The sequence below is a fragment of the Schistocerca cancellata genome, chromosome 9 (genome assembly GCF_023864275.1).
Source record: "Schistocerca cancellata isolate TAMUIC-IGC-003103 chromosome 9, iqSchCanc2.1, whole genome shotgun sequence".
Taxonomy (NCBI): domain Eukaryota; kingdom Metazoa; phylum Arthropoda; class Insecta; order Orthoptera; family Acrididae; genus Schistocerca; species Schistocerca cancellata.
Window position 1 is genome coordinate 151,620,521 of NC_064634.1, and position 23,377 is coordinate 151,643,897.

The window sequence follows — 23,377 nt, forward strand, 5'->3', positions numbered from 1 at the left end:
AACCTGCAAAATTATGGGAATTAAGGAAATGTAACCTGAATATACAGAGGGAGCGAGTGGTTGTGGAAAGCTTCCGAGAGGGAATTAGACATTTAACTGGAAAACACGAAAGGAATGCAATAGACGAGAAATGGTTAGCTTTGAGAGATAAGATAGTGAAGGTAGCAGAAGATTATATAGGGAAAAAGACAATACCTGGCAGAAATACGTACTTGGGTATCGCATGAGATACTGACTTTAGTTAACGATCGGACAAATTATGGAAATGCAGCAAATGAGACAAATGAGAAGTTAAATTGATAGAAAGTGCAAAAGAGTTAAGAAATAATTGATGGAGAGCAAATGCAAAGCTGTGGAACCATGCAGTAGTAGGGGAGACGCTGCAATACAATAGTTGAAGACACCTTTGGAAAGAAAAGAAGCAGCTGTGTGTACGCCAAGAGCTCAGATGGGAAGCCAGTGCTAAGCAAAGAGGTGAAATGTGGAGTAGAAGGTTATACAAGGGAAATAAATTTGAAGGCAATATTATAGAAATAGAAGATAAAATTGACGATGAAATGGGTGATACGGTGAGAAGAATGTGGTTGAGCACTTAAAGATGTAAGTGGAAACAGCGCCCCTGGAGTAGACAGCATTCCTTCAGCCTTTCTGAAATTCTTTAAAGTTCCAGCCATGAAACTATTCTACCTGGTATGCAAGATCCACGAGAAGGGAGAAATAGTTTCAAACTTAAAAAGAATGTAATAATTTATAAATACCCTAACGGAAAAAATCACAATATCAAAAAAAAAAAAAAAAAAATTAACGTCGAGCAATGAAATTTCGGAAGATATTTGTCTAGGCAACATATTTAGTTGTTTTACGTTGCAAGATCACAGGTTAATATAACCGTGAGATAAACTATCGCAATTCAGAAATCCGGTGTAATCGCCAGGATGTTGAATACAAGCATGCAAACGTGAATGACTTGTGTTGTACTGGTGCCAGATGTTAGTTTGTGGGGTGGAGTTACATGACTGTTACACTTGATCGTTCAATACAGGGACGGTTAATGCTGTTCGTGGATGACGCTGGAGTTGTCGTCCGATGATGACCCATACGTGTTCAACTGAAGCCAGGTCTGGTGATGGAACAGGGCAAGGCAACATGCCGACACTGTAGAGCATACTGGATTACAAGAAGCACATGTGGGCGAGCGTTACCCTGTCGGGAAACACCCCCTGCAATGCTGTTCATGAATAGATGCACAACAGGTAGAATCACAAGACTGACTACAAATTTGCAGTTATGGTGTGTGGCATAACCAAGAGAGTCCTCCTGCATCCATACGAAATCGCACCATAGACCATCACGTGAAGGCCAAAGTGTTTAGAACACAGACAGGTTGGTTGCAGCTGGTCTCCTTCGAAACATTACCCGGCCATCACTGGCACCGAGGCAGAACCACCTTTCATAAGGAAACACGACAGGTCTCCACCCTGCCCTCGAAAGAGCTCTAGCTTGCACCACCGAAGTCTCAAATGGCGATGTTTGGGTGACAGTGATATGTATGCTACAGGGCTTCTGGCTCGGAGTTCTCCTTGAAGTAATCGATTTGTAATATTTCGTTGTGTCACTGTGGTGCCAACTGCTGCTCAAATCGTTGTTTCAGATGCAGTTATGGTGTGCCAGAAACATACCCCAAATACGATGGTCTTCCCTCTCGGTAGTGCCTTATGGTCATCCAGTGCCCCGTCTTCTTTCTTCCGTGCCAGCAACCATGTCCAATGGCTACGTTCCTGCCAAGTTTTTCTGCAATATCGCAGAAGGAGCATCCAGCTTCTCGTAGCCCTATTATATGACCTCGTTCAAACACAGTGAGATGTTGATAGTAGTGAAGTAGTCTTTCAGATGAAGAAACATGCCCACCAACTTTCGTTCATGTCTCACAACTCCTTCTTGGTTTTTTATTAGTCGTATTGTTTGAACGATGTGTTTATCCAAATGATGCGGAATGAGTAAGTTTACAGGGTATGTATATATGTTAACACAAATGAAAATATTATATTTTATACGTAGTACACTTAAAACCAATGAGTGTTTTCTTGTTGCTGGCTACCAGTTTTTCAATAGAAGTTCGTCCGTGAAACGGAAGGTGCTGTCCAGGAGACACAATTTTCGATTACATTTAAAACATGCTTTGCTACCTGTTAGACCACACATTTTATGTTGTTGAGCAGATGATTAAAAAAATTTGTTTGCTGCGCATTGAACTCCTTTTTGAGTCGCTGACATGTTATATAATGAGTAATGAAGGTCTTGTCGCCTCTAGTGCCGTTCTTCTCACACTGTGATGGATTATTTGTGGTGTCACCGCAAGTCACCACACTGGCTAGGTAGTAGGCTTCAAATCGGCCGCGGTCCGTCAGTAAACATCGAGTCGCCATTGTCGACGCTAGCAGACCGAGCGCCGCCACTCGGCTGGTCTTACGAGACAAGCTAGCGCACTTCCCAGTTCTACAACCGACTTTAATAGGAATGGTTCACTCGTAATAGCTTCAGAGATCTCACTTGCAGAGACGCTAGTTAGCATAGCCTTCAGCTAAGTCATTAGCTACGACCTAGCCAGGCCCCACATACAGTTTATGCATTGCCAACTGATCTGTATGTGTGAAGCAATCAGAATTGTAAAGCAGTATTCGCAGTTCAGTCTATAACTGCACTTGGAAATATTATTGTACAAAGTCAAGATCGACGTTCATCGCTGATTCTGAATTAAAGCTAAGTATTTAATTGTATTTCTGTCTACTAACTTCTAACCACCCGAGATGTTCCAGATGCATCCCGTCAAGCATAGTTCATTGATCCTCACGTCAGCCTTCGTGATCAACGCATGCAATTATGGCCACCCCTTGTGATCAGACTAAGAGTCAAATTGCGTGACTCAACCGGGTCACCCTTTTTCCATGAGGCCCGTAGTTCCGCCTCATACACACCATTATTTATGACTAATTTCGTTAGCGAATATACGTATTGTGACAGCTCAATGAAAATGCGTAGTTCGTTGAAGAGATAACATGATGTTCATGGGCGAAAAACACGTATTGTTCTTACTGCTCACTTTTGTCAATACTTTCTAAGTGGTGAGTTACTCCAGAACATAAGAAGCTGTCTAACACAGGCAAAGATATCATTCTTCGACAGAGTAAATCTACTGGTATAAAAAATAGACCATTACTTGGAAGTTCTGTATAGACTCGTACACACCTGGAGAAAAAAAAATGTTCAAGAAGCACTGACTGAGGGAAAACCAGTAACGAAGAGATGTAATTTTACAGAAGGACACAGAAGATTAAGTTGACTGACTGCATGAAACTGGCTGGAAATGAAGAACACGTCCAGTATGCCGCGATCGCTATCTAGAAACTTTCATTGTTCCAAGATGACCAGCTTCAATAGTCTTATTCTGCCATCATCTGATCTTACGGAACGTGTTATAAAAATGCCATGTCATATTATATGAAATCAAAGCACAACAGGCATAGCATGTGTATACATATCCCGATAAAAATAACGTTGTTGAGAAAATGCACACAGTCGATAGTGTCCTCCTTGTATCCATGCACATCGGCGTCGGACACGACTCTCCCAAGCCTGCCACAATAACGAGCAATTTATCAACGATGTGTTTTTTATAAAGATATGTGTGTGTGTCTGGAGCGCACATTATGCTTTGACTTCATGTAATATAACATGGCACTTTTATAAGAAGTTCCATAACATCAGATGATGGCAACCTAACATCCTGGAACATAAAAAGCTTTCATAGAGCAACTGCGGCGTGTGAAGCTTGTTCGTCGTTTCCAACCATACCATCGCCCCACAGCACTACATGTGTACCTCACATAGGAAACGTAAAAATTCTGTGCAGAATCGTCATGGAAAGGAATATATAAATAACACCAATTAAAAGGAGGAACGATAAGGTAGGACATGTGTTAAGATACTAAAATGTAACCTCAATATTACCAGTGAGTTTCACTGAGTGCAAAATTTGACAGTGGAAGAGAGATGCAATATATATACTCTTTTTATAGATAATGTCATATTTATTACTTTTTAACTACTTCTTTGTCTTCATTCTTCACACATTGCATTTGTTTCGTAACAGTTCCATTGCAAATAGCCATTGTGAACAAGGACATTTTTCATGTTTCTTTGAAACATCGCACAATATCAAACGACTATAAACAGTAAGTAATTGAAGATGTTAAACGTAAATGACATTCTGAGATGAAGAGGTTGGCAGACACGAGGAAACAATAACAGGCCGTTACATACGGGGGAGATGAAAACAGCAGACATTATAAACACATTAACTCTTGGCAATGAAAACAGTGGCTATATAACTTTATGGTCAATCAAATGTCCGTTTTAGACGTTTCACTGTGAAAAATGACCTTCACTAGCAGGTAGACTCACCCCGTTTGGTAGTAGTCGTCCTCGCCGTAACTGCCAGCAAAGCAGACACAAGTGTGAGCAGGAGGTGCATAGTCAGTGTTCTCGCTGCAACTGCCGGATCATTAGTGCAGTAGCCGGCCATCGCGTCACCTTATATAACGTCTCGGTCATCTCTTAGCAAGTCTTTACATGTCTGTTTTAGATTCGTTATGAACTCGCTGCCGCCATCTGTATAAACTACCAAACTCCCTATTCGTCGTAGGCTAAAGAATGTATTTTTAAGATATCTATAATTCTTTGATCCCTCATCTACGTCTATGAGATAGAAATACACTGCAGACGAATGCATTCAACAGATTTTTGCTATAGTACACCTTTCGCAGTATTTACTGCTCCTAAAAATGAGAGTAAAAGCAGTAGGGACATTTGATAAGATTCGCTGTTTTTATTCAGTAATATCCTGCGCATGTGGACACCGATTATTCAAGAAATTTTGTCATATACGTGCGTTAGGGTTTAGTTGTCGGAAGCATTTTTCCACAACGCTCTCGGAGAAACTAATTTAGCAGCTACGATATTCAGCAAGAACACAACATCCTACGCTAAAACATCTCCGAGTCCTCTATAATTTTCAAAACTAGATCTTTGGCCTTATCGAAAGGGAATCTTACGTAATTGACCAATTTAACTTCATCCTGTCCCAAAAACTAGCCACCACTACTCGCATTATATTTACGAAAACCACCGCGCGCTGGTTCGTCTTCAATTACCTTCCATTCCACTCCATCCACTTGTGCCGTCCCAGCAACTATTGTATCGTAAAATCATTTAAAACAAAACAATAACTTGGAACGAGAAATATTATATGACGAACTAAATGCACAAAAACGTTATGTGTTTCACAGGCGCCGGAAAATATTCATGTTTTATTGTAAATATTAAATAGTAATCTTAGTATCAAGGAGTAAACTCTTAAAATGTAATAATACTTATGATGTTAATAAGGGGGAAGAACGCTCCTAGATTGTTGTTCTCTTCCTCTTCCTTCGCTTGTTTCTGGTGTTAAGAAGAAGACATCTTGCTGCACAAAAGCAATGTAAGCTTTTATACTGTTAACCTTGTTAATATAATACGTGAAAGTTTCTATTCGAGTTATTTCAATGTACAGCGAGGCCTGTGTCATGTTCATTGCAATGGTTTAATTTTTCTTAAGACGTTTACAACTCCACAATAATAGCGGCCGCCGCTTCAACGGACACCATCACGCGTCGATCTAAAAAGTGAAATCATTGCGGACGCGCAGAGGTCGCCCGATTTAACATTTAATAAACATTTTTTCACAGCAATGAGCCGCAGCGGAGAGCAACCTTACTTTTAAGATTTTACTTTTCAGCTTACGCCCAGAGCCAGAATTCAACTAACACAGCCTGAATATGATGGTAAGAGGAGTTTTCGAGTGTTGTGTGGGTCCACAATAAATTTTTGAGTCCATGCTCTTTAAAGGACCAATACGCCGAGGCTAATTATCATACTGTTATATTTTCATTCTCGCGTAATATTCTAGGAAGTAGAAATCAGTTAACAATTTCTTCATTTGGACCACACAATTAAAGTTAGGCGAGTTTCTAAGTCACCAATAAATATACTACTACTCATGCATAGCCACTTCATTTGGCGCCCAATAATACAATTTGGGGCATGAAAATTTATATATGTATATGTATGTGATTTTTTATGTACTTACATAACCAATGTATGATTTTAAAGTCTATGTAAAAAAATTTTTTTCATGCACAACAACCAACTGCCTGAGACGAAAGAAAGAAGATATTCTTGAGAAAGGAAACGAAAGGGATTGAAACAGAAAACCTGTATAACAAAAGGCTTAAAGTGCACGAGTCCTGAAAATGTTGTGCGAAATATCAAAGCTATAGGCACGTGAAAAATCCTCGGGAAAAGCGGTAAGCAGTGCTAACAGTGTAGTGAGTGCATTTGTGTATGTATTTCTGTGTTTTATTTTGGAAGGGATATATTTACATTTGTGTTGGTGTTTGAACTTTTAGTTGTCCCAAATTAAATCCATGATTGGTAAAGTAGGTCAGACAAAGCCACCTGTATCTGACGAGCACCATTTGCTAGATATGGAAGTAGAAAACAACGCATCGCAAAACATACTTTACGAAGCGGGGACGAGGCTCTGTGGATACCAAATAATGCACCACAGAGTAATGAACAAGTGTTACCTATAACCCCAGTGCATATGCCAGGGAACTGCGTGGGGGGGGGGGGGGGGGAGGAACGAGACAAGTGGAAGGATGGGTAGAACACCGGTGTATTCACCTATTGCCGACCGCTTCGAAGAATTTTTGGACGACTCGATCAGAAACATAACAAAAGAGAACAAATTTTTAGGAAACTACTGAGTAACATACTTTCCGAACTTGTGGAAATGCGTAGCGTATACAAAGAAATACCGGACCTAGTCCAGAAATTAACTAGTAAGGTGCAAAATTTACAAGTATCTCACACTAGCCTTAAAGACGAAGTTCAAAACTTGGCAAATCTTGTCGAAAATGTAGAACTTGTGGCACGTCAGAACGTAGACAAACATCTAGACGCCAAGCAAAGAAGGCCGAAAAAGTGTTTGATGATTGGCTAGCTGTAAAGGATCGTGAAATCTCATCAGCGATCGAAGTAAGCGTAAAATCAGCTGTTGAACAAGCGACAGCGGATCTGAGCGCGAAAACCGACGCTAGCGCTGCCGCAATTCAAGCAGAATTAGTTCAGCTAGAGTCGCGTGTACCAGCGGAGCTACCCACTTGCCAAAGAGATGTCGCTCGGAGACTAACCGAACTGGAAAAGCAAGCTGACAGTCGAAGACCTGTAGCCAGTCAGATTCCTGGCTTGGAAACGAGCAATAACATAAACAATGTGCAGAGCGATTACGCGCATGCACCACCGTTGACAACAGTAATTCACAGTGCGGAATGCCTTACCGTTCACCGCCGGATATAAGGATGGAAGTGGACTATGGTAATTCACCGTACCGTAAAGAGGGTAATGTGATTAAACATAGGCAGTTTCAACGGTTCAACAACGAAAAGCGTACCGTACACCCCGTGGTACTCATTAAAAGTTTCCGAAATGTTTTTCCGCGGGGATGAATGGAAAGGCAAAGAATTCAGTTCACTGTATCACTGATACAAGGTGATGCGGCCCTCTGGGCAACGGACGCATCCGAGAGATGCCATACCATGCAGCAGTTTTAGTACGCATTTCTACAAAAGTTCTAGTCGAATTGTATACAGGAAAGATTAAGGAAGGAGATGTACAGTTCTGAGATGTTCAGTCCAAGACTGGGAGCACTCCTCAAGCATTTTTAAAATATATCAATAAGACTAGATACTGGGATGAGATAATGTCTGACCGAAACATAATCAGGCTAATTAAAATGAAATTACCTAGTGACATAAAAAAGTTCTTTATTAATGTACCAGAATATGACTTTGAACAGTTTATGGAGGTTGTTGACTCTGTTGATTTGCTTATCGAAGATATGAAAAGCGAAGGTAAATTTAATCGTGCCGGTTGTAGTAAGCAAAAAGCTGAAAACGACTGCAACAGTATTAACCGAACACCTAATGGTAATGGTCGAACAATGGTAATGGGTATACGAATCAATGTAGGAAAAGGCGTCACGACGGGCGCATGAACCAGGGATACAATGGTAACGGTAACTCGTAGTGGCGGAGTAACCGTAACCCAGGGCGAGAGTACAATGAAAAACCAGCGCAGTGGCAAACAAATACGGTGCCACAATGGGCACAGCAGCCAGCAGCAGTATGAAAACAATACGCCTTATCAAACTACACCACAGGGGAGACAAAACAACTGACCCAACAATCATAATAATAATCAGAATCGTAATGTGAAGATAGTGGAGGTGACCGGCAACTGTCAACCCACTGTAACCGACGCGTCAAACTAAAATCAGCCACAATTTGCTCTCCATTGCTGGCTGTGAGGTGTTGTGAGGGCACATGCCACTCACAAGATGCAAATCTAAAAATGCTGAGGTACAATAACAGAGTTAAATTTGAGGATGAATTAATGAAAGTGATTCAGAAGTGTCAACAAACCGATAAAGATGTCATGCAGGCCGTAGTACAAGCAGATATGAACGGCGTTCCGATCCAGGTGATAGGGGACACAGGTGGGTCGGCGAACGTCCTGAGTCTAGAATTGTAAAACCACGTAAGTCGAAATAACAGTATAACTGTCTTACCGGTTAGCAATAGCCGAGTGATAGGCGCAATCGGCGCACGGTTTCAAGTGAGAAGGCACGAGGTGCAAGTTGAGTTCAGAGTAGGAAATGAAAGCATAAAGAGCTCGTTCGTATTAGTTAAAGGGTTGATGGTTGCTTGCATCCTGGGAATAGAGTTCCTACGCCAGAGGGACGCAGTAATCGACCTCTAGTGCGGAGAACTAAGTCTTGTAAACATGGGTAATCGAACCGTATTGCAAATGTCACGCACGCAAGAAAACCACGGCCAGTACTACCGAAGCTTTCGAGTAATTTATGAAAGTTTACAGGTTATGCTTTTAGACGCTGGCTTATGTGAGCCAAAAGAATATTATAATGAATTTGCTGAATGATACTTAAACCAAGACCCAACGCTGTCGACAGATGTTGATATACATCAACGGGGACAGTTGAAAATGTGTGCTCCGACCGGGACTCGAACCCAAGACCTTCTGCTTACATGGTAGACGCTCTATCCATCTTTTTTTCATTTTTTTCGTCGCTGATCGTTGTGTTTGGTCGTTGCGTTCGTCACATGACATCCGTTCAAGTTCGTTTGTTGAGCCTTTCACTCAGTTTTTTATTACAGAGGCCAACCAGCTCCCTGACCGAACACGCTGAGTTACTGTGCCGGCGTTATGAACTGTAATATTCATCTGAGCCACCGAGGGCACAGAGGATAGTGCGACTGCAGGGATTTATCCCTTGCACGCTCCCCGTGAGAGCCTCATTCCCAACTTAATGTCCACACACTACATTCGTAGTGCCCCTGCCCATTACACTCATTACTCACGGCAGACAATCTTACCGAGTCCCGTAAGAGTTCGGGCAATACGTGTGCATCCGTACATATATGTAATTTCTAAAGGAAAGAACTGTAGAATCCTGAGTGAAGTGAAAAACAGTCTGACTTGAATTTAAAAATGTCAGTGCTGAATTTGCTAGCCGAGACAATTAACCTTGAACTATGTGAAACTGCAAAAGTTAAAGTCTTTATTGTAGGTGGTGAAGTGCATATATTGAAAGTTATATAGTGAAAAGACACGGAAAACGACAATATCGTGCTCGAAAAACTGTGTGTGTGTTCTTTAAAAGTGTGGCAACTTTAACACAAAACGAACACAAGGCCACTGTCTTTGAGGTAGACTATACTTTCACTTAGACTAGCAATACCCATTTGTTCTGCTATGCGTGGACTGTTAGAAATACAGCGAACGCATCGGCGCAACGGATGCCTGCTAAATACACCATTGCTACACCAAGAAGAATGCAGATGATAAACGGGTATTCAGTGGACAAATATATTATACTAGAACAGACATGTGATTTCATTTTCACGCAATTTTGGTGCATAGATCCTGAGAAATCAGTACCCAGAACAACCACCTCTGGCCGTAACAAAGTCCTTGGTACGCCTGGGCATTGAGTCAAACAGAGCTTGCATGGCGTGTACAGGTACAGCTGCCCATGCAGCTTCAATACGATACCACAGTACATCAAGAGTAGTGATTGGCGTATCGTGACGAGCCAGTTGCTCGGCCGCCATTGACCAAACGTTTTCAGTTGGTGAGAGATCTGGAGGATGTGCTGGCCAGGGCAGCAGTCGAACATTTTCTGTATCCAGAAAGGCCCGCACAGAACCTACAACATGCGGTCATGTATTATCCTGCTGAAATGTAGGGTTTCGCAGGGATCGAATGAAGGGTAGAGCCACGGGTCGTAACACATCTGAAATGTAACGTCCACTGTTCAAAGTGCCGTCAATGCGAACAAGAGGTGACCGAGACGTGTAACCAATGGCACCACATACCATCACGCCGGGTGGTACGCCAGTATGGCGATGACGAATACACGCTTCCAATGTGCGTTCACCGCGATGTCGCCAAACACGGATGCGACCATCATGATTCTGTAAACAGAACCTGGATTCATCCGAAAAAATGACGTTTTGCCTTTCGTGCACCTAGGTTCGTCGTTGAGTATGCCATCGCAGGCGCTCCTGTCTTTGGTGCAGCGTCAAGGGTAACCGCAGCCATGGTCTCCGAGCTAATAGTCCTTGCTGCTGCAAACGTCGTCGAACTGTTCGTGCAGATGGTTGTTGTGTGCAAAAGTCCCCTTCTGTTGACTCACGGATCGAGGCGTGGCTGCACGATCCGCTACAGCCATGCGGATAAGATACCTGTCGACTGCTAGTGATACGAGGCCGTTGGGATCCAGCACGGCGTTCAGTATTACCCTCCAGAACTCACCGATTCGATATTCTGCTAACAGTCAATGGATCTCGACCAACGCGAGCAGTAATGTCGCGATATGATAAACCGCAATCGCGATAGGCTACAATCCTACCTTTATCAAAGTCGGAAACGTGATGGTACGCATTTCTCCTCCTTACACGAGGCATCACAACAACGTTTCACCAGGCAACGCCGGTCAACTGCTGTTTGTGTATGAGAAATCGGTTGGAAACTTTCCTCATATCAGCACGTTATAGGTGTCGCCACCAGCGCTAACCTTGTGTGAATGCTCTGAAAAGCTAATCATTTGCATATCACAGCATCTTTTTCGTGTAGGTTAAATTTCGCGTCTTTAGCACGTCATCTTCGTGGTGTAGCAATTTTAAAGGCCAGTAATGTACGAGCGCAGTTCAATAAGTAATGCAACACATTTTTTTTCTGAAACAGGGGTTGTTTTATTCAGCATTGAAATACTCCAGGTTATTCCCCAATCTTTTAGCTACACAACACTATTTTTCAACGTAATCTCCATTCAACGCTACGGCCTTACGCCACCTTGAAATGAGGGCCTGTATGCCTGCACGGTACCATTCCACTGGTCTATGTCGGAGCCAACGTCGTACTGGATCAATAACTTCTTCATCATCCGCGTAGTGCCTCCCACGGATTGCGTCCTTCATTGGGCCAAACATATGGAAATCCAACGGTGCGAGATCGGGGCTGTAGGGTGCATGAGGAAGAACAGTCCACTGAAGTTTTGTGAGCTCCTCTCGGGTGCGAAGACTTGTGTGAGGTCTTGCGTTGTCATGAAGAAGGAGAAGTTCGTTCAGATTTTTGTGCCTACGAACACGCTGAAGTCGTTTCCTCAATTTCTGAAGAGTAGCACAATACACTTCATAGTTGATCGTTTGACCATGGGGAAGGACATCGAACAGAATAACCCCTTCAGCGTCCCAGAAGACTGTAACCATGACTTTACCGGCTGAGGGTATGGCTTTAAACTTTTTCTTGGCAGGGGAGTGGGTGTGGCGCCACTCCATTGATTGCCGTTTTGTTTCAGGTTCGAAGTGATGAACCCATGTTTCATCGCCTGTAACAATCTTTGACAAGAAATTGTCACCCTCAGCCACATGACGAGCAAGCAATTCCGCACAGATGGTTCTCCTTTGCTCTTTATGGGGTTCGGTTAGACAACGAGGGACCCAGCGGGAACAAACCTTTGAATATCCCAACTGGTGAACAATTGTGACAGCACTACCAACAGAGATGTCAAGTTGAGCACTGAGTTGTTTGATGGTGATCCGTCGATCATCTCGAACGAGTGTGTTCGCATGCTCCGCCATTGCAGGAGTCACAGCTGTGTACGGCCGGGCCGCACGCGGGAGATCAGACAGTCTTGCTTGACCTTGCGGCGATGATGACACACGCTTTGCCCAACGACTCACCGTGCTTTTGTCCACTGCCAGATCACCGTAGACATTCTGCAAGCGCCTATGAATATCTGAGATGCTCTGGTTTTCCGCCAAAAGAAACTCGATCACTGCCCGTTGTTTGCAACGCACATCCGTTACAGACGCCATTTTAACAGCTCCGTACAGCGCTGCCACCTGTCGGAAGTCAATGAAACTTTACGAAACGAAGCAGGAATGTTTGAAAATATTCCACAAGAAATTTCCGGTTTTTTCAACCAAAATTGGCCGAGAAAAAAAATGTGTTGCATTACTTATTGAACTGCCCTCGTAGTAATGTACTCGTCATTGGACCCTAAAATGTGCCTGCGAGTGCGACGTGTGCAATAAAATGTCATTCACGAAAGTAATGTGAGACGTGTACACGAAAACAATATAACGTGTGAACGACGTGTCAATACAAAACATGTCATCATTTCTGCCACGACGTGCTAGCTTGTGACTTCAAGACCGGCGAAAGCTTCACACTACCTGCCAAATTAATGATTCGTCCTTTTCCCACTAGTTATAACGTCAATAGCGGGAAGAGAGAGTTATGTTGTCTGTGTGATTTTTCATGTACACTGACGGAGACGAATTGCTATGCTGAGCCTTGTCAGCGAGGCGGGGGGGGGGGGGCGGACCTCACTCCACTCCGACTTGCCCAGCTGCCGACAGATGGCGGGGGCGAGGCGCTGCATCAGCCGGCCACAACCGGCGCGCCAACGGATTCTGCGCCTGCGCGCACCGGGCAACGCAGATCAGCTTTCTCCGCAACGAATGAACGATCTATCATACACAGCTTCACATTCGCCAAGATCATGGCAAAAGTCAAACACGTTCAATTGTATTATAGAGATCTTGCGTAAGTAGTAGTTCAATAACGATGAAAATGAGGCAGTCTATCGCTCCGCCTAGGTTTTCCCCCGTGGTTTCTCTCAGGCCTTGCCCAAATGGGGGGGGGGGGGGGGGCGAATAGTCACAATCACTGGGAATTTTCAAAATGTTAGAGTATCCCATATATGAGTGCTTCTGAGCACAAACTGAACTGCAAAAAGTCAAAGTAAGATACGACCACGGTATAGCAATTTAGTTACATCGTTTTACAAAACCAAGCCACAGAAGATTTATTCATTATAATTTCATTACCTGTGGATGCAATGTTTATCTTCTTTAAACACTGTGTGAGTCCATGTTTTGCTAAATGACTACGAATGTAAATTAAAACTAAAAGAACTTGTAATCTCGACGAGATGTTAAAATTGTTACTAAAGTGTGAACCGTAATGACTTTACAAGGTGTGCGGGTGCCGTGGACGCACGGAAAGAAATATTCGTGCCCCACAATAAAAAAAATTGATGTGCCACAAACATTTTGGGGGGCAATGTGCCGTCCCAGCGACGATTGTGTCGTAAAGACATTTAAAACAAAACAAAAACTTGGAACGAGAAATATTCTACAACGAAATAAATGTACACGAACCTTCTGTGTTTCACCGACCGCAATGGCGGTAGAAAATATCCATGTTTAATTGTAAATATTAAATTTTAATCGTAGTATCAAGGAGTAACTCTGTAATAATGTCTGTGATGTCAATAAGGGACAAAAACGCTCCTAGATTGTTCTTCTCTTCCTCTTCCTTCGCTTATTTCTGGTATTGAGAAGCAGACATCTTGCTGCACGAAACGCTCTCGGAGAAGCTAATTTAGCAGCTACGATATTCAGCATTAATACAACAACCTACGCTAAAAAATCTCCGAGGACTCTATAATTTCCGAAACTAGATCTTTGGCCTTATCGAATGGGAATCTGACGTAATTGCCAAATTAAACTTCCTCCTGTTCCTAAAACTAGCCACCACTGATCGCATTATATTTACGAAAACAACTGCGGGTTGGTTCGTCTTCAAATAACTTCTCTTCCACTCCATCCACTTGTGCCGTCCCAGCTACGATTCTGTCGTAAAGACATTTAAAACAAAAAAACTTGGAACGAGAAATATTATACGATGAAGTAAATTTTCACGAACCTTATGTGTTTCACCGACTGCATAGGCGGCGGAAAATATCCATGTTTTATTGTAAATATTAAATTTTAATCTTAGTATCAAGGAGTAAATTCTTAAAATGTATTAATCTCTATGATGTTAATAAGGGACCAGAACGCTTCTAGATTGTTCTTCTCTTCCTCTTCCTTAGCGTTGTTCTTCTCTTCCTCTTCCTTAGCGTTTTTCTAGTGTTAAGAGGCAGACATCTTGCTGCACGAAAGCAGTGTAAGCTTTTATGCTGTTAACCTTGTTAATATAGTACATGAAAGTTTCTATTTGAGTCATTTCAATGTACAGTGAGCCGTGTGTCATGTTCCATGCATTGGTTTAATTTTTCTTAAGACGTTTACAACTCCACAATAACAGCGGCCGCCGCCTCAACGTCCGCAATTACGCGTCGATCTAAAAAGCGAGATCATAGCGGAAGCGCAGAGATCGCCCGATTTAACATTTAACAAACATTTTTTCACAGCAATGAGCCGCAGCGGAGAGCAACGTTAGTTTTCAGATTTTACTTTTCAGCTTACGCCGAGAGCCAGGATTCGACTGCCACAGCCTGAATATGATGGTAAGAGGAGTATTCTTCGAGAGTTGTGTGGGTCCACAATAAATTTTTGAGTCCATGCTCTTTAAAGAACCAATACGCCGAGGCTAATTAGCATACTGTTATATTTTCATTCTCACGTAATACTCTAGGAAGTAGAAATCAGTTAACATTTTTTTTTCATTTAGACCACACAATTAAATTTACGCGTGTCTTTAAAGTCACCAAATAAGTGAAATAAATAAATAAATATACTACTCCTCATGCATAGCTACTTTACACTCACTGTCTTTAACTGCATTGAATATAAAAGCTCATTACCAACTGATTCTATACCTTTGTTTTTAAACTGTGTCATTTCTTTTCGATATCCGAACTGTACATTATTTCAGTATAATGGAAATCCTTTTGCCACACCAACTATAAAACTAGCTGTATTACGCTTTCCCACTGTGTATTGTATTTGTCTGACTTATTAGCCTTTTGAGATATGTTGAAGTTACACAAATCCCTTCTTCATTTCTCCGGTTTAACGAACTGAAAAATACATCTATAAATGCTGAAATGTTTGTGCCGATATGAAAATTTCTCTCCTGGCTGGTCTCCTGTTCATAGTTTATTAGCGACCTGATGTAGTCTATTGGAAGCAGTAGCACTGCCTCAGTTTGTTAATACATGCTGAGCGTAACTTGTTCACCTACACAGCCAACATACAAAGGATTTACAGACATTTTAAATAATCCGAAATCTAGGATTAAGCCTCGTCCTGATTTCCTACCCTTGGAATTCATTCAAAGTGATTATTTACCCCTCAGGTGTAGACTTTCTAATTTCGTACTCTTAATGTGTGCAACCTGAATATATTTCACGACTATAAAAATATCGCTGTTGCTACTATTTAAAAAAAAGTTTTTTTGTAGGTGAAACAGTCGGAACCTATCGCTCCACGTGCTACCGGCGAAGCCGGGAGCGTAGGTCATTACAGTGTCAATTAATTTTGATATAAGAACTGTTACACTTAAGTAACTGATCAAACAGTAATGCTAAACTTCATCATTAAATTTGTTGTACTAAAGTTATCAATTCAATCACCAATGTTACTACGTACAATATTTGGGAGATAAATGTGATGGACAAATCAAATTTGCCTTAACAAATCGTTGATCTCTCATACGATCTTTTTATCCGCCTGGAAACTTACGGCAATACTGGGATGCCATCACAAGCACATGATGACTGGTTTTGGTAAATAATTTATTGTAGTGCTACATGAGCCTGGCACCTCTGTCTCCCAGATGATTTACAACTTTCACTTTGCTGACTAGGTGTAGAGTGTCGACAAAATCTTAATTTTAATGCCGCAGTACGGGATGTCTTTTAAGGAACGCATTGCTCACATGGAACGTGGTAGAATTAGTCTTGTTTTGTTAGAAATAAACTGCCCTACCCCACGGCTGATGAATTCTGTTAGTCGATTGATTTCTTCTTGAAACCTTTTAATACTTCCGTTTCATAGCTCGGTCTCGTGATTCAGTGTATTGACTATTTTTGTTTTTGAAACAGAAGACGAATTAGGATCGAAGAACCAAAACGTGTCATATAGAGGAGACGTATACCATAAGTGGTTTTCAATTTTTCTAGAGTCACGCTATATATATCATCTCCCTATGTTGTTCTCCTCTTAGACTACCTCGATCAAAATCAGATATTCGAGACACAATGATTTCACCCGAGTGTTATTAACATTGTTATTAAGATCTATTACAGGCGAAGAGTATTGTAAGTTTTGAAAGCCTGTTACAGTCAGACCCGTGTTTCTACCGCCCTACATTTCCTCTAACGCACTTTACGGGATGATATCACACATCTGATACTTGTAAGGTAAGTACAAGAGGCCTTTCTCTAAAAAGTGTTTTGTCATAACACATGTACATCTGGGATTTCCTGAGTTTGATAGTTAAAATCCAGTTCTTTAAAATAGCACTGAGACCCCTACTAATTTCGAGTTTGACGTGCAGCAGTGGCCCTCTGTTTTCCAGGTCCATATCGGAAGACGAGTACACCAACGAAATGCTCAGTACCGCAGTTTGAAAGAATTACATAAAGTATTTCTACTGCAACGTTAAGTCTTAATGTTGATAAGAATTACCACCCCGACGCTAGCAGCCTATGTTCTCTTATCCCTAACTTGATTCTTTATTTCAATAGCATTTTTCTTAGGGAGTTTCTCCTGCTACTTGTGAATAGAACGCCTGTTGACTACAAAATATCTGGACCTAACGTTTCCGTTGCAGATTTCTTGATGCTAACTATCTTTCTAACACTTAATCTTTATTTATCAAAAGCTTGAGAGTCATTACCGTTTGGCATCTTCTTCTTTACTTGTGGCGATGATTTCTGGAACAGTATTTCAGTCGATGTTCCTGGAGGCTTCAAGAAACAAAGTAACTTTGATTCAACAGTATTTGACTTGTCGTCACCAATTCGACAAATTGGTCCGAGAAAAAATGATTAGCCACATCTGAACGTCAGCATGTTTAACTATCGAAATAAATTACAAGCTTTGAATGAGTAGTGGATTCTGCTTTTATTTTGTTTCCAAATTCGTGTTATAAATTCGTAAGTAAATGACTTACCTAACTCATGAATTCCATATTGGCGTCGATCTCGTTCTCGCCTCTTCCCAGACGGCCTTCTGCGGTCGCTCCCGTATATGAAACCTGACCGTCCTTTCAACAGTTGGTTGTTGAAATAATTTCCAACTTCTTCAATAGCCTTGATTTTTAAAGCCTCTGGATGTATTGTTTGAAAAATGTCATCAAGTTTTCGAAAAAAAAAACTGTTTCTTTTCGTTCGTCCGTCCAGAATTTTTTTTTAAGTTGGTTCTATTGTTGATACAAAGTTTCTAATTTTGATTTGTAGTTTCTCAGCTCTTTTGTGGGAATTCTTGCCTGTTCCCAATATATCATTAGTTCCCACACAGCTAGTGTAGTAGATTGATTGAATGCTAATTCACACATCGGCAATTTATAAAAAAAATTAACTATTGGCTGACAGATGGCTCTCTCTCCCTCTGTCTTTTTCTCTCTCTCACACACACGTTTTACTTTCCCCTCCTCGGGGAAGTGTATGGAGGATTTTGTAGCCTATTGGCTTTTATTTCACAATGTATGTTGTGTGTGTGTGATTTTCTTGGCTATTTTTGGCTTTCTGTGTGTTGTGTTGGTGTTCTGGAGGTGTCTTGTACTTGCCTGAGGTTGGAGGGATGTTGGGCATTTTAAGGATTAAGGACTGGTATTAGGACTAGAAGATTTTGGGATTTTTTTTCTTCGACTTTAGTCGTCGAAGATCGTCATAGGGTGTTTGTGCTTATCACGGGTCGTGTCATACCGACCTAGGGAGTGTGTGAGGTTATTTCCAGATCTGGAAGAGCTCCCGTAGAAAGCCCTTGCTACAGCTTGGAATCTTTCTTTGACGAGTGGGATTTCGGCAGCGGCGTGCAGATCGGAGGTGGTGAATCTCATGGGTAGATGCAGTACCCTCCTGAGGGCGCGGTTCTGCAGCCTCTGGAGTATGTCCAGGTGCTGCTTCACCACGTATCCCCAGACAGCACATGTATACTCCATTACTGGCCGTATAAGGGTCTGATAGACATTTACTCCTACAGAGCAGGGAAGGGAGTTGGTTGTGTTGAGGACTGGGTATAGGGTGGACATTCTGGCACAGACCTTCCTGTGGGCCTCATCTATGTGGTGTTTCCACGTTAGTCTCGAGTCCAAAGTTAAGCCGAGATACTTGGTGGATCTACGTCAGGGGAGTCGGGATCTGTGTAGGTGAAAAGGGGGGGGGGGGGACGTTGGGGGATCCGCGTCTGCGACTTTCCAGAGCTGATGATGATGTGCCAGCGACGGGCCCATGTTTCTGTGTCATCTAAAACCTTTTGTAGCCTACTAATGACCAAGTCCTTATTCGCATTACGAGTGTAAAAGTCTGTGTCGTCAGCATACTCTGAAGTGTGCACCAGGGGGCTGTGGGAGTGTCCGCAATTTACAGACTGTACAAAACGGGCCCCAAGCCCAATCCCTGTAGCACCCCAGCACGAATACGACTTTTGGTGGAGGTGGCTGTTTCTACCTTGACAGTGAAAGTGAGATAGTTTAGGAGTAAACTGACTATGCTCCCGGGGAACTCCTTTGTGAATAACTTGTATAATAGCCCTTTATGCCATACGGAGTCGAAGGCTTTGGCTACATCAAGTAGCACTATCCCGCAGTAGCCTCTGTGACTGAAGCCCTCTGTGGCTGCTTCCGCCAGTCTCATGATCTGTTGTGGGGCGGAATGCTTCTGGCGGAATCCAAATTGGAAATCTGGTAGAAGTCGCTCGTTGGTAATGCGATCTCGTGTGGGTATTGGCAGGAGGCGCTCACAGATCATGCTGAGAATTGGCAAGAGGCTAATCGGCCTGTAGTGCTGTGGAAATAAAGGGCCTTTCCCAGGTTTGTGTATCGCGAGCACTTCTGCGTGTTTCCAGTTAGCTGGGAAGTCGCGGGTACGAGTAATCTAGTTGAAGACTTTCGCGAGGTGTTTGATAGCCCAGGGCGGAAGGTTTTTCACTAGCTGGTTGGTGACGCTGTCGTGTCCTGGCACCTTGTTTGTAGGGAGGGACCTAATTACTTTTGCCACGTCTTCGGGGGCGAAAAATGGGGGTTCGTCCTTTGGGTCCTCCTCAGCATTGAGGAAAACAGCCAGTTGACGACAGAGTACCTCTTCATGTTCGTCATCCTGGGGTACTGCCGCTTGAAACTGCTTCTCAAAGGTGTCGCGAGGGCGTTGGCCTTTTTAGCATGGCTGTATGCCAGACCCCACTCTTCGTGCAGTGGCGGCGTCGTAACGCGTATTTTGGTGAATTGCTTGGTTGCTTGCCACAGAGTGTGATCGTCTACTCTGACGGCTGTGAGGCGGTTTTGCCATTGCTGGTTTCTGTGCTCACTGAGCGCTACTTTCAGCACTCTCTGTAGACGATTGAACAGCCTGTTGGTGGCCTGATTTCTGGTGATCTTCCATCTTTTGACCCTTTGTTCTTGTGTCGGGTTTGGGCTAGTAAATGTTCTGAGAGTCGTACTTGTGGAGGGTTGGGGGGGGGGGGGGGCGTCCCTTTGTGGGGCAATGGCATCTTCCACTGCCTGCAAGATTGTACCTATTAGATCTTGCAGCACTTATTCTACTGTTACGGCAGTAGGTGGTGGAGTGCGAGCGATATCAGAGGCGACAGTTTCTCGGTATGGCTCCCAGTCTGAACGTTTGTAAGACGTCTGGTACCGTGGGAATATGCCCATTCTCCCACATCGACCTCTAGAGTCACTGGGCTGTGGTTGGAGGACATTCTGTTGATTGTTCATGCGGCCACAAACCCCGTGATCCTCCTAGTGAGGGCTATGTCTAACACGTCGTGCCTACCTCCAATTTTTTGAAAATGTGTGGGCTCTACTGGACCCCATGTTTCGAAGTGGCTGTTGTGTGCTACTTGTTGCAGCTTGGCGCCTACTTTGGTGGTTACTCTAGAGTCCCAATCTGGGTGTTTGGCATTGAAGTCACTTCCTATTATGAGTTTACCTTCAATTTGCCCTAGAGCAGCTATGTCTTCATCGTCTATCTCGTCTTGTGGGGGTCGGTAGATTGCAACGATTGTTAGGAGTCCGGTGGCAGTGGTTACTCCCACCGGCACTGCTTCGATTTTATTGGTAGCTGGTAAGAATACCTGGTGGTGGGGATCCCTCTTTTTATGTATATGGCCACTCCTCTGCCTTGGGTTGGCCTGTTTTTATGGTAGCTAATATAGTTTGGAACTGTCGCTTTTATTCCCAGTCTTAGGTGGGTTTCCCCCATCATGTGTATGTCGATGGAGAACTCCTTCATGAGTTCTCTGAAGTCGACCTCTTGATTAACAATGCTGTCTGCGTTAAAGATGCACATTGTTAGGCCTTGGATATTTGGTGGTCTACCCATGATGGGGTTTTAACACTTCTGGGGAAGTCACAGAGGGGAGCGACTGCTGGACTGTTGCCTGAAGAGCAGAGAGGATCTGAATGTTCTGCCTCTGGGCCTCCCTGGGTTCCTTCAACATTTCCATTACAAGATTCATGGTCTGGACCATAATGCCTAACAACTGATCCGAGGGGATGGATTGAGTGTGGGGTTCCCGAGAACTTCCTGTCTTGGTGGACCTAGACGTTGTTGTGTTTTTCCCAGAGTCGTTCTTGGGTGTGTGTCTGGTGATGTGGTAACTGGGCTTGCGTCGATTTCTCGACGTTTCCATGGTTTTTTGGTGGAGAAACCACTTCTGTATAAGTTGGTTGTCAGGCCTCGGTTTTACCTAAATTTTGTCTGTGTGTCCCATTTTGTCTCTCTGTATGGTTTGATGGGATGGAGGTGTCTTGTTTTCGCGTGTGGCGGATGGCTTTCGCGCCCTTTACCTTCCGTGTGTGTTTTTTGTTGACTCGCAGCCTTAGTGCCCTGCCATGTGGCTTTTGCCACACAGCATGCACCTTATCTGTTGGTCGATGTGTTTCATTGTGCAAGTCCTGGTGTTGTAGGGTTCGGCGCATTTTCTGCAGTGCACGGGCATCTGGCAAAGGGTGGTTATGTGATCCAGTCCCTGACACCTGAGGCATTGCACCATCTTTTTCTTGTGGTGGAGCGGCTCTGTGGTGACAGGGACTGCCAGAACAGCCTTGATCTCACGCCTGTTCTGGCGTATGTCTGGCAGAGTGACTTGAAATAAAGGCCACTTACTCTCTGTCCCATTTTTGCCCATCGGTCCAATAGTTTTTACAACAAATCCCTATGCAATCACGTCTGTTTTGACTGCCTGGGCAGAGAACCGTCTGGAGAGGTCGCTAATAACAATGTTTTTGTTTCATGTCTTGGTGTTGGGGAACGTCTAGTGTGGTATATTTTTCAGTGAGGGCCCTTTTTATGGCGCTTCTTCATTGCTGTGTAGTGTTATCTTGATTTTGTCCCCACCGGTTGGTTTCGCTTTGGAGTTGTCCCCCTTGATTTGTGTTTTGATCATGTAGTGGAGTTCCTCATAGTTGCAGGGAAACTGCACGACGATCGGTGAGAGGCGGTGTGATGTGTGATTCTGTGTTGTTGTTTTGTGTAGTTCCTCTGACACATCGGCCACAGCCTGAAACCTGTTCCCAAGTAGGTGGAAGTCTCGGCTGGCGAAAGGTTTTCATCGCCAGCACAGAGCTGGCAGCATTGTCCATTTCGTATGCAGTGGCAACCCGTCAGGATTTAACTGATCACAATTAGGTAGCAGAAGAAGAAAAAAAGTCGATGCAAGAACGACGAAAACCCTAACAGACCACAGAATCTCAAGACAAATTCAAAGAAACATAGATGTTGAAGCTGAAGATAAGACCACAGGTACACAGAATATGAACAAAGATGCAGTTTCGAACTTCTTCTCAAATGATGAAATCGCCAAGTGAAATACAACTAAGATTAAAATTAAATAATTTCCGAGATCTTTTATATACCACAGACATTGCCATTATGCTACTCCAAGAAGTCACTGACATAAATCTAGAACGAGTACCTGGATATAACGTTATTACGAATTCTGGCATCGGCACAGACCTTGGAACAGCGTTCCTTACTAAAGAAGGCGTTATTATGAAAGATGTAGAAAGACTTGAAAATAAAAGGGGAATATCCACCACCTACACACCACTGGACTAATAGGTGCCGTGGGCCCGAATTTTTCAGACTAGTGGTTGTTTCTGTTTCTAAAACGGTGTGACGATATATTCTTGACTGGAGATTTTAACTGTGTAACTAACGTCGAAGATCAAACAAGGCCATAGAATTTGAACAGATCGTTAAAGCTTTATTTTTAATTGATTCTTGCGAGCACAATAACGGCGCACTGCCCGGATCACTCACGTCAAAAAACAATCAGCAAGACAAGTGTGTAGAATCTGTGTCTCCAACGGCCTCAAACAACACGTTTTACAAACGGAAACTCGGTGATGTTAGGTTAGGTTGATAACCTAGCATTGTAGCAACAGTAACCGATCTATCAACTGCGCCAGACACTTGTCATAAACAGACGTTGCCGACCACAGCGCCGTATTCTGCCTGTTTACATGTCTCTGTATTTAAATACGCATGCCTCTACCAGTTTCTTCGGCGCTTCAGTGTATTTAGTTTCGCAGGTATCTCATGCCTTAACAAAAAAGTTTCGATATTCTAGATCCTATAAACGTGCAACTTTGATTTACACAAGCGTCATAAATCCATGGACACTGCATATCAACAGGGGACTGTTCAAGCTAGTGGGGGCTCTGTAATGGCGTG

General features: G+C 43.1%; 1 protein-coding gene across 1 annotated transcript in view; it reads right to left on the reverse strand.

Annotated features, from left to right (window-relative positions):
• Nucleotides 1-4,582, reverse strand: part of LOC126101246 (vitamin K-dependent protein C-like) — a 76,392-nt gene extending 71,810 nt beyond the window's left edge. Inside the window, exon 1 of the mRNA XM_049911933.1 lies at nucleotides 4,462-4,582. Within this exon, the coding sequence (XP_049767890.1) occupies nucleotides 4,462-4,582 (121 nt within the window). The remainder of the gene's footprint in view (nucleotides 1-4,461) is intronic.
• Nucleotides 4,583-23,377: the final 18,795 nt, after the last annotated feature.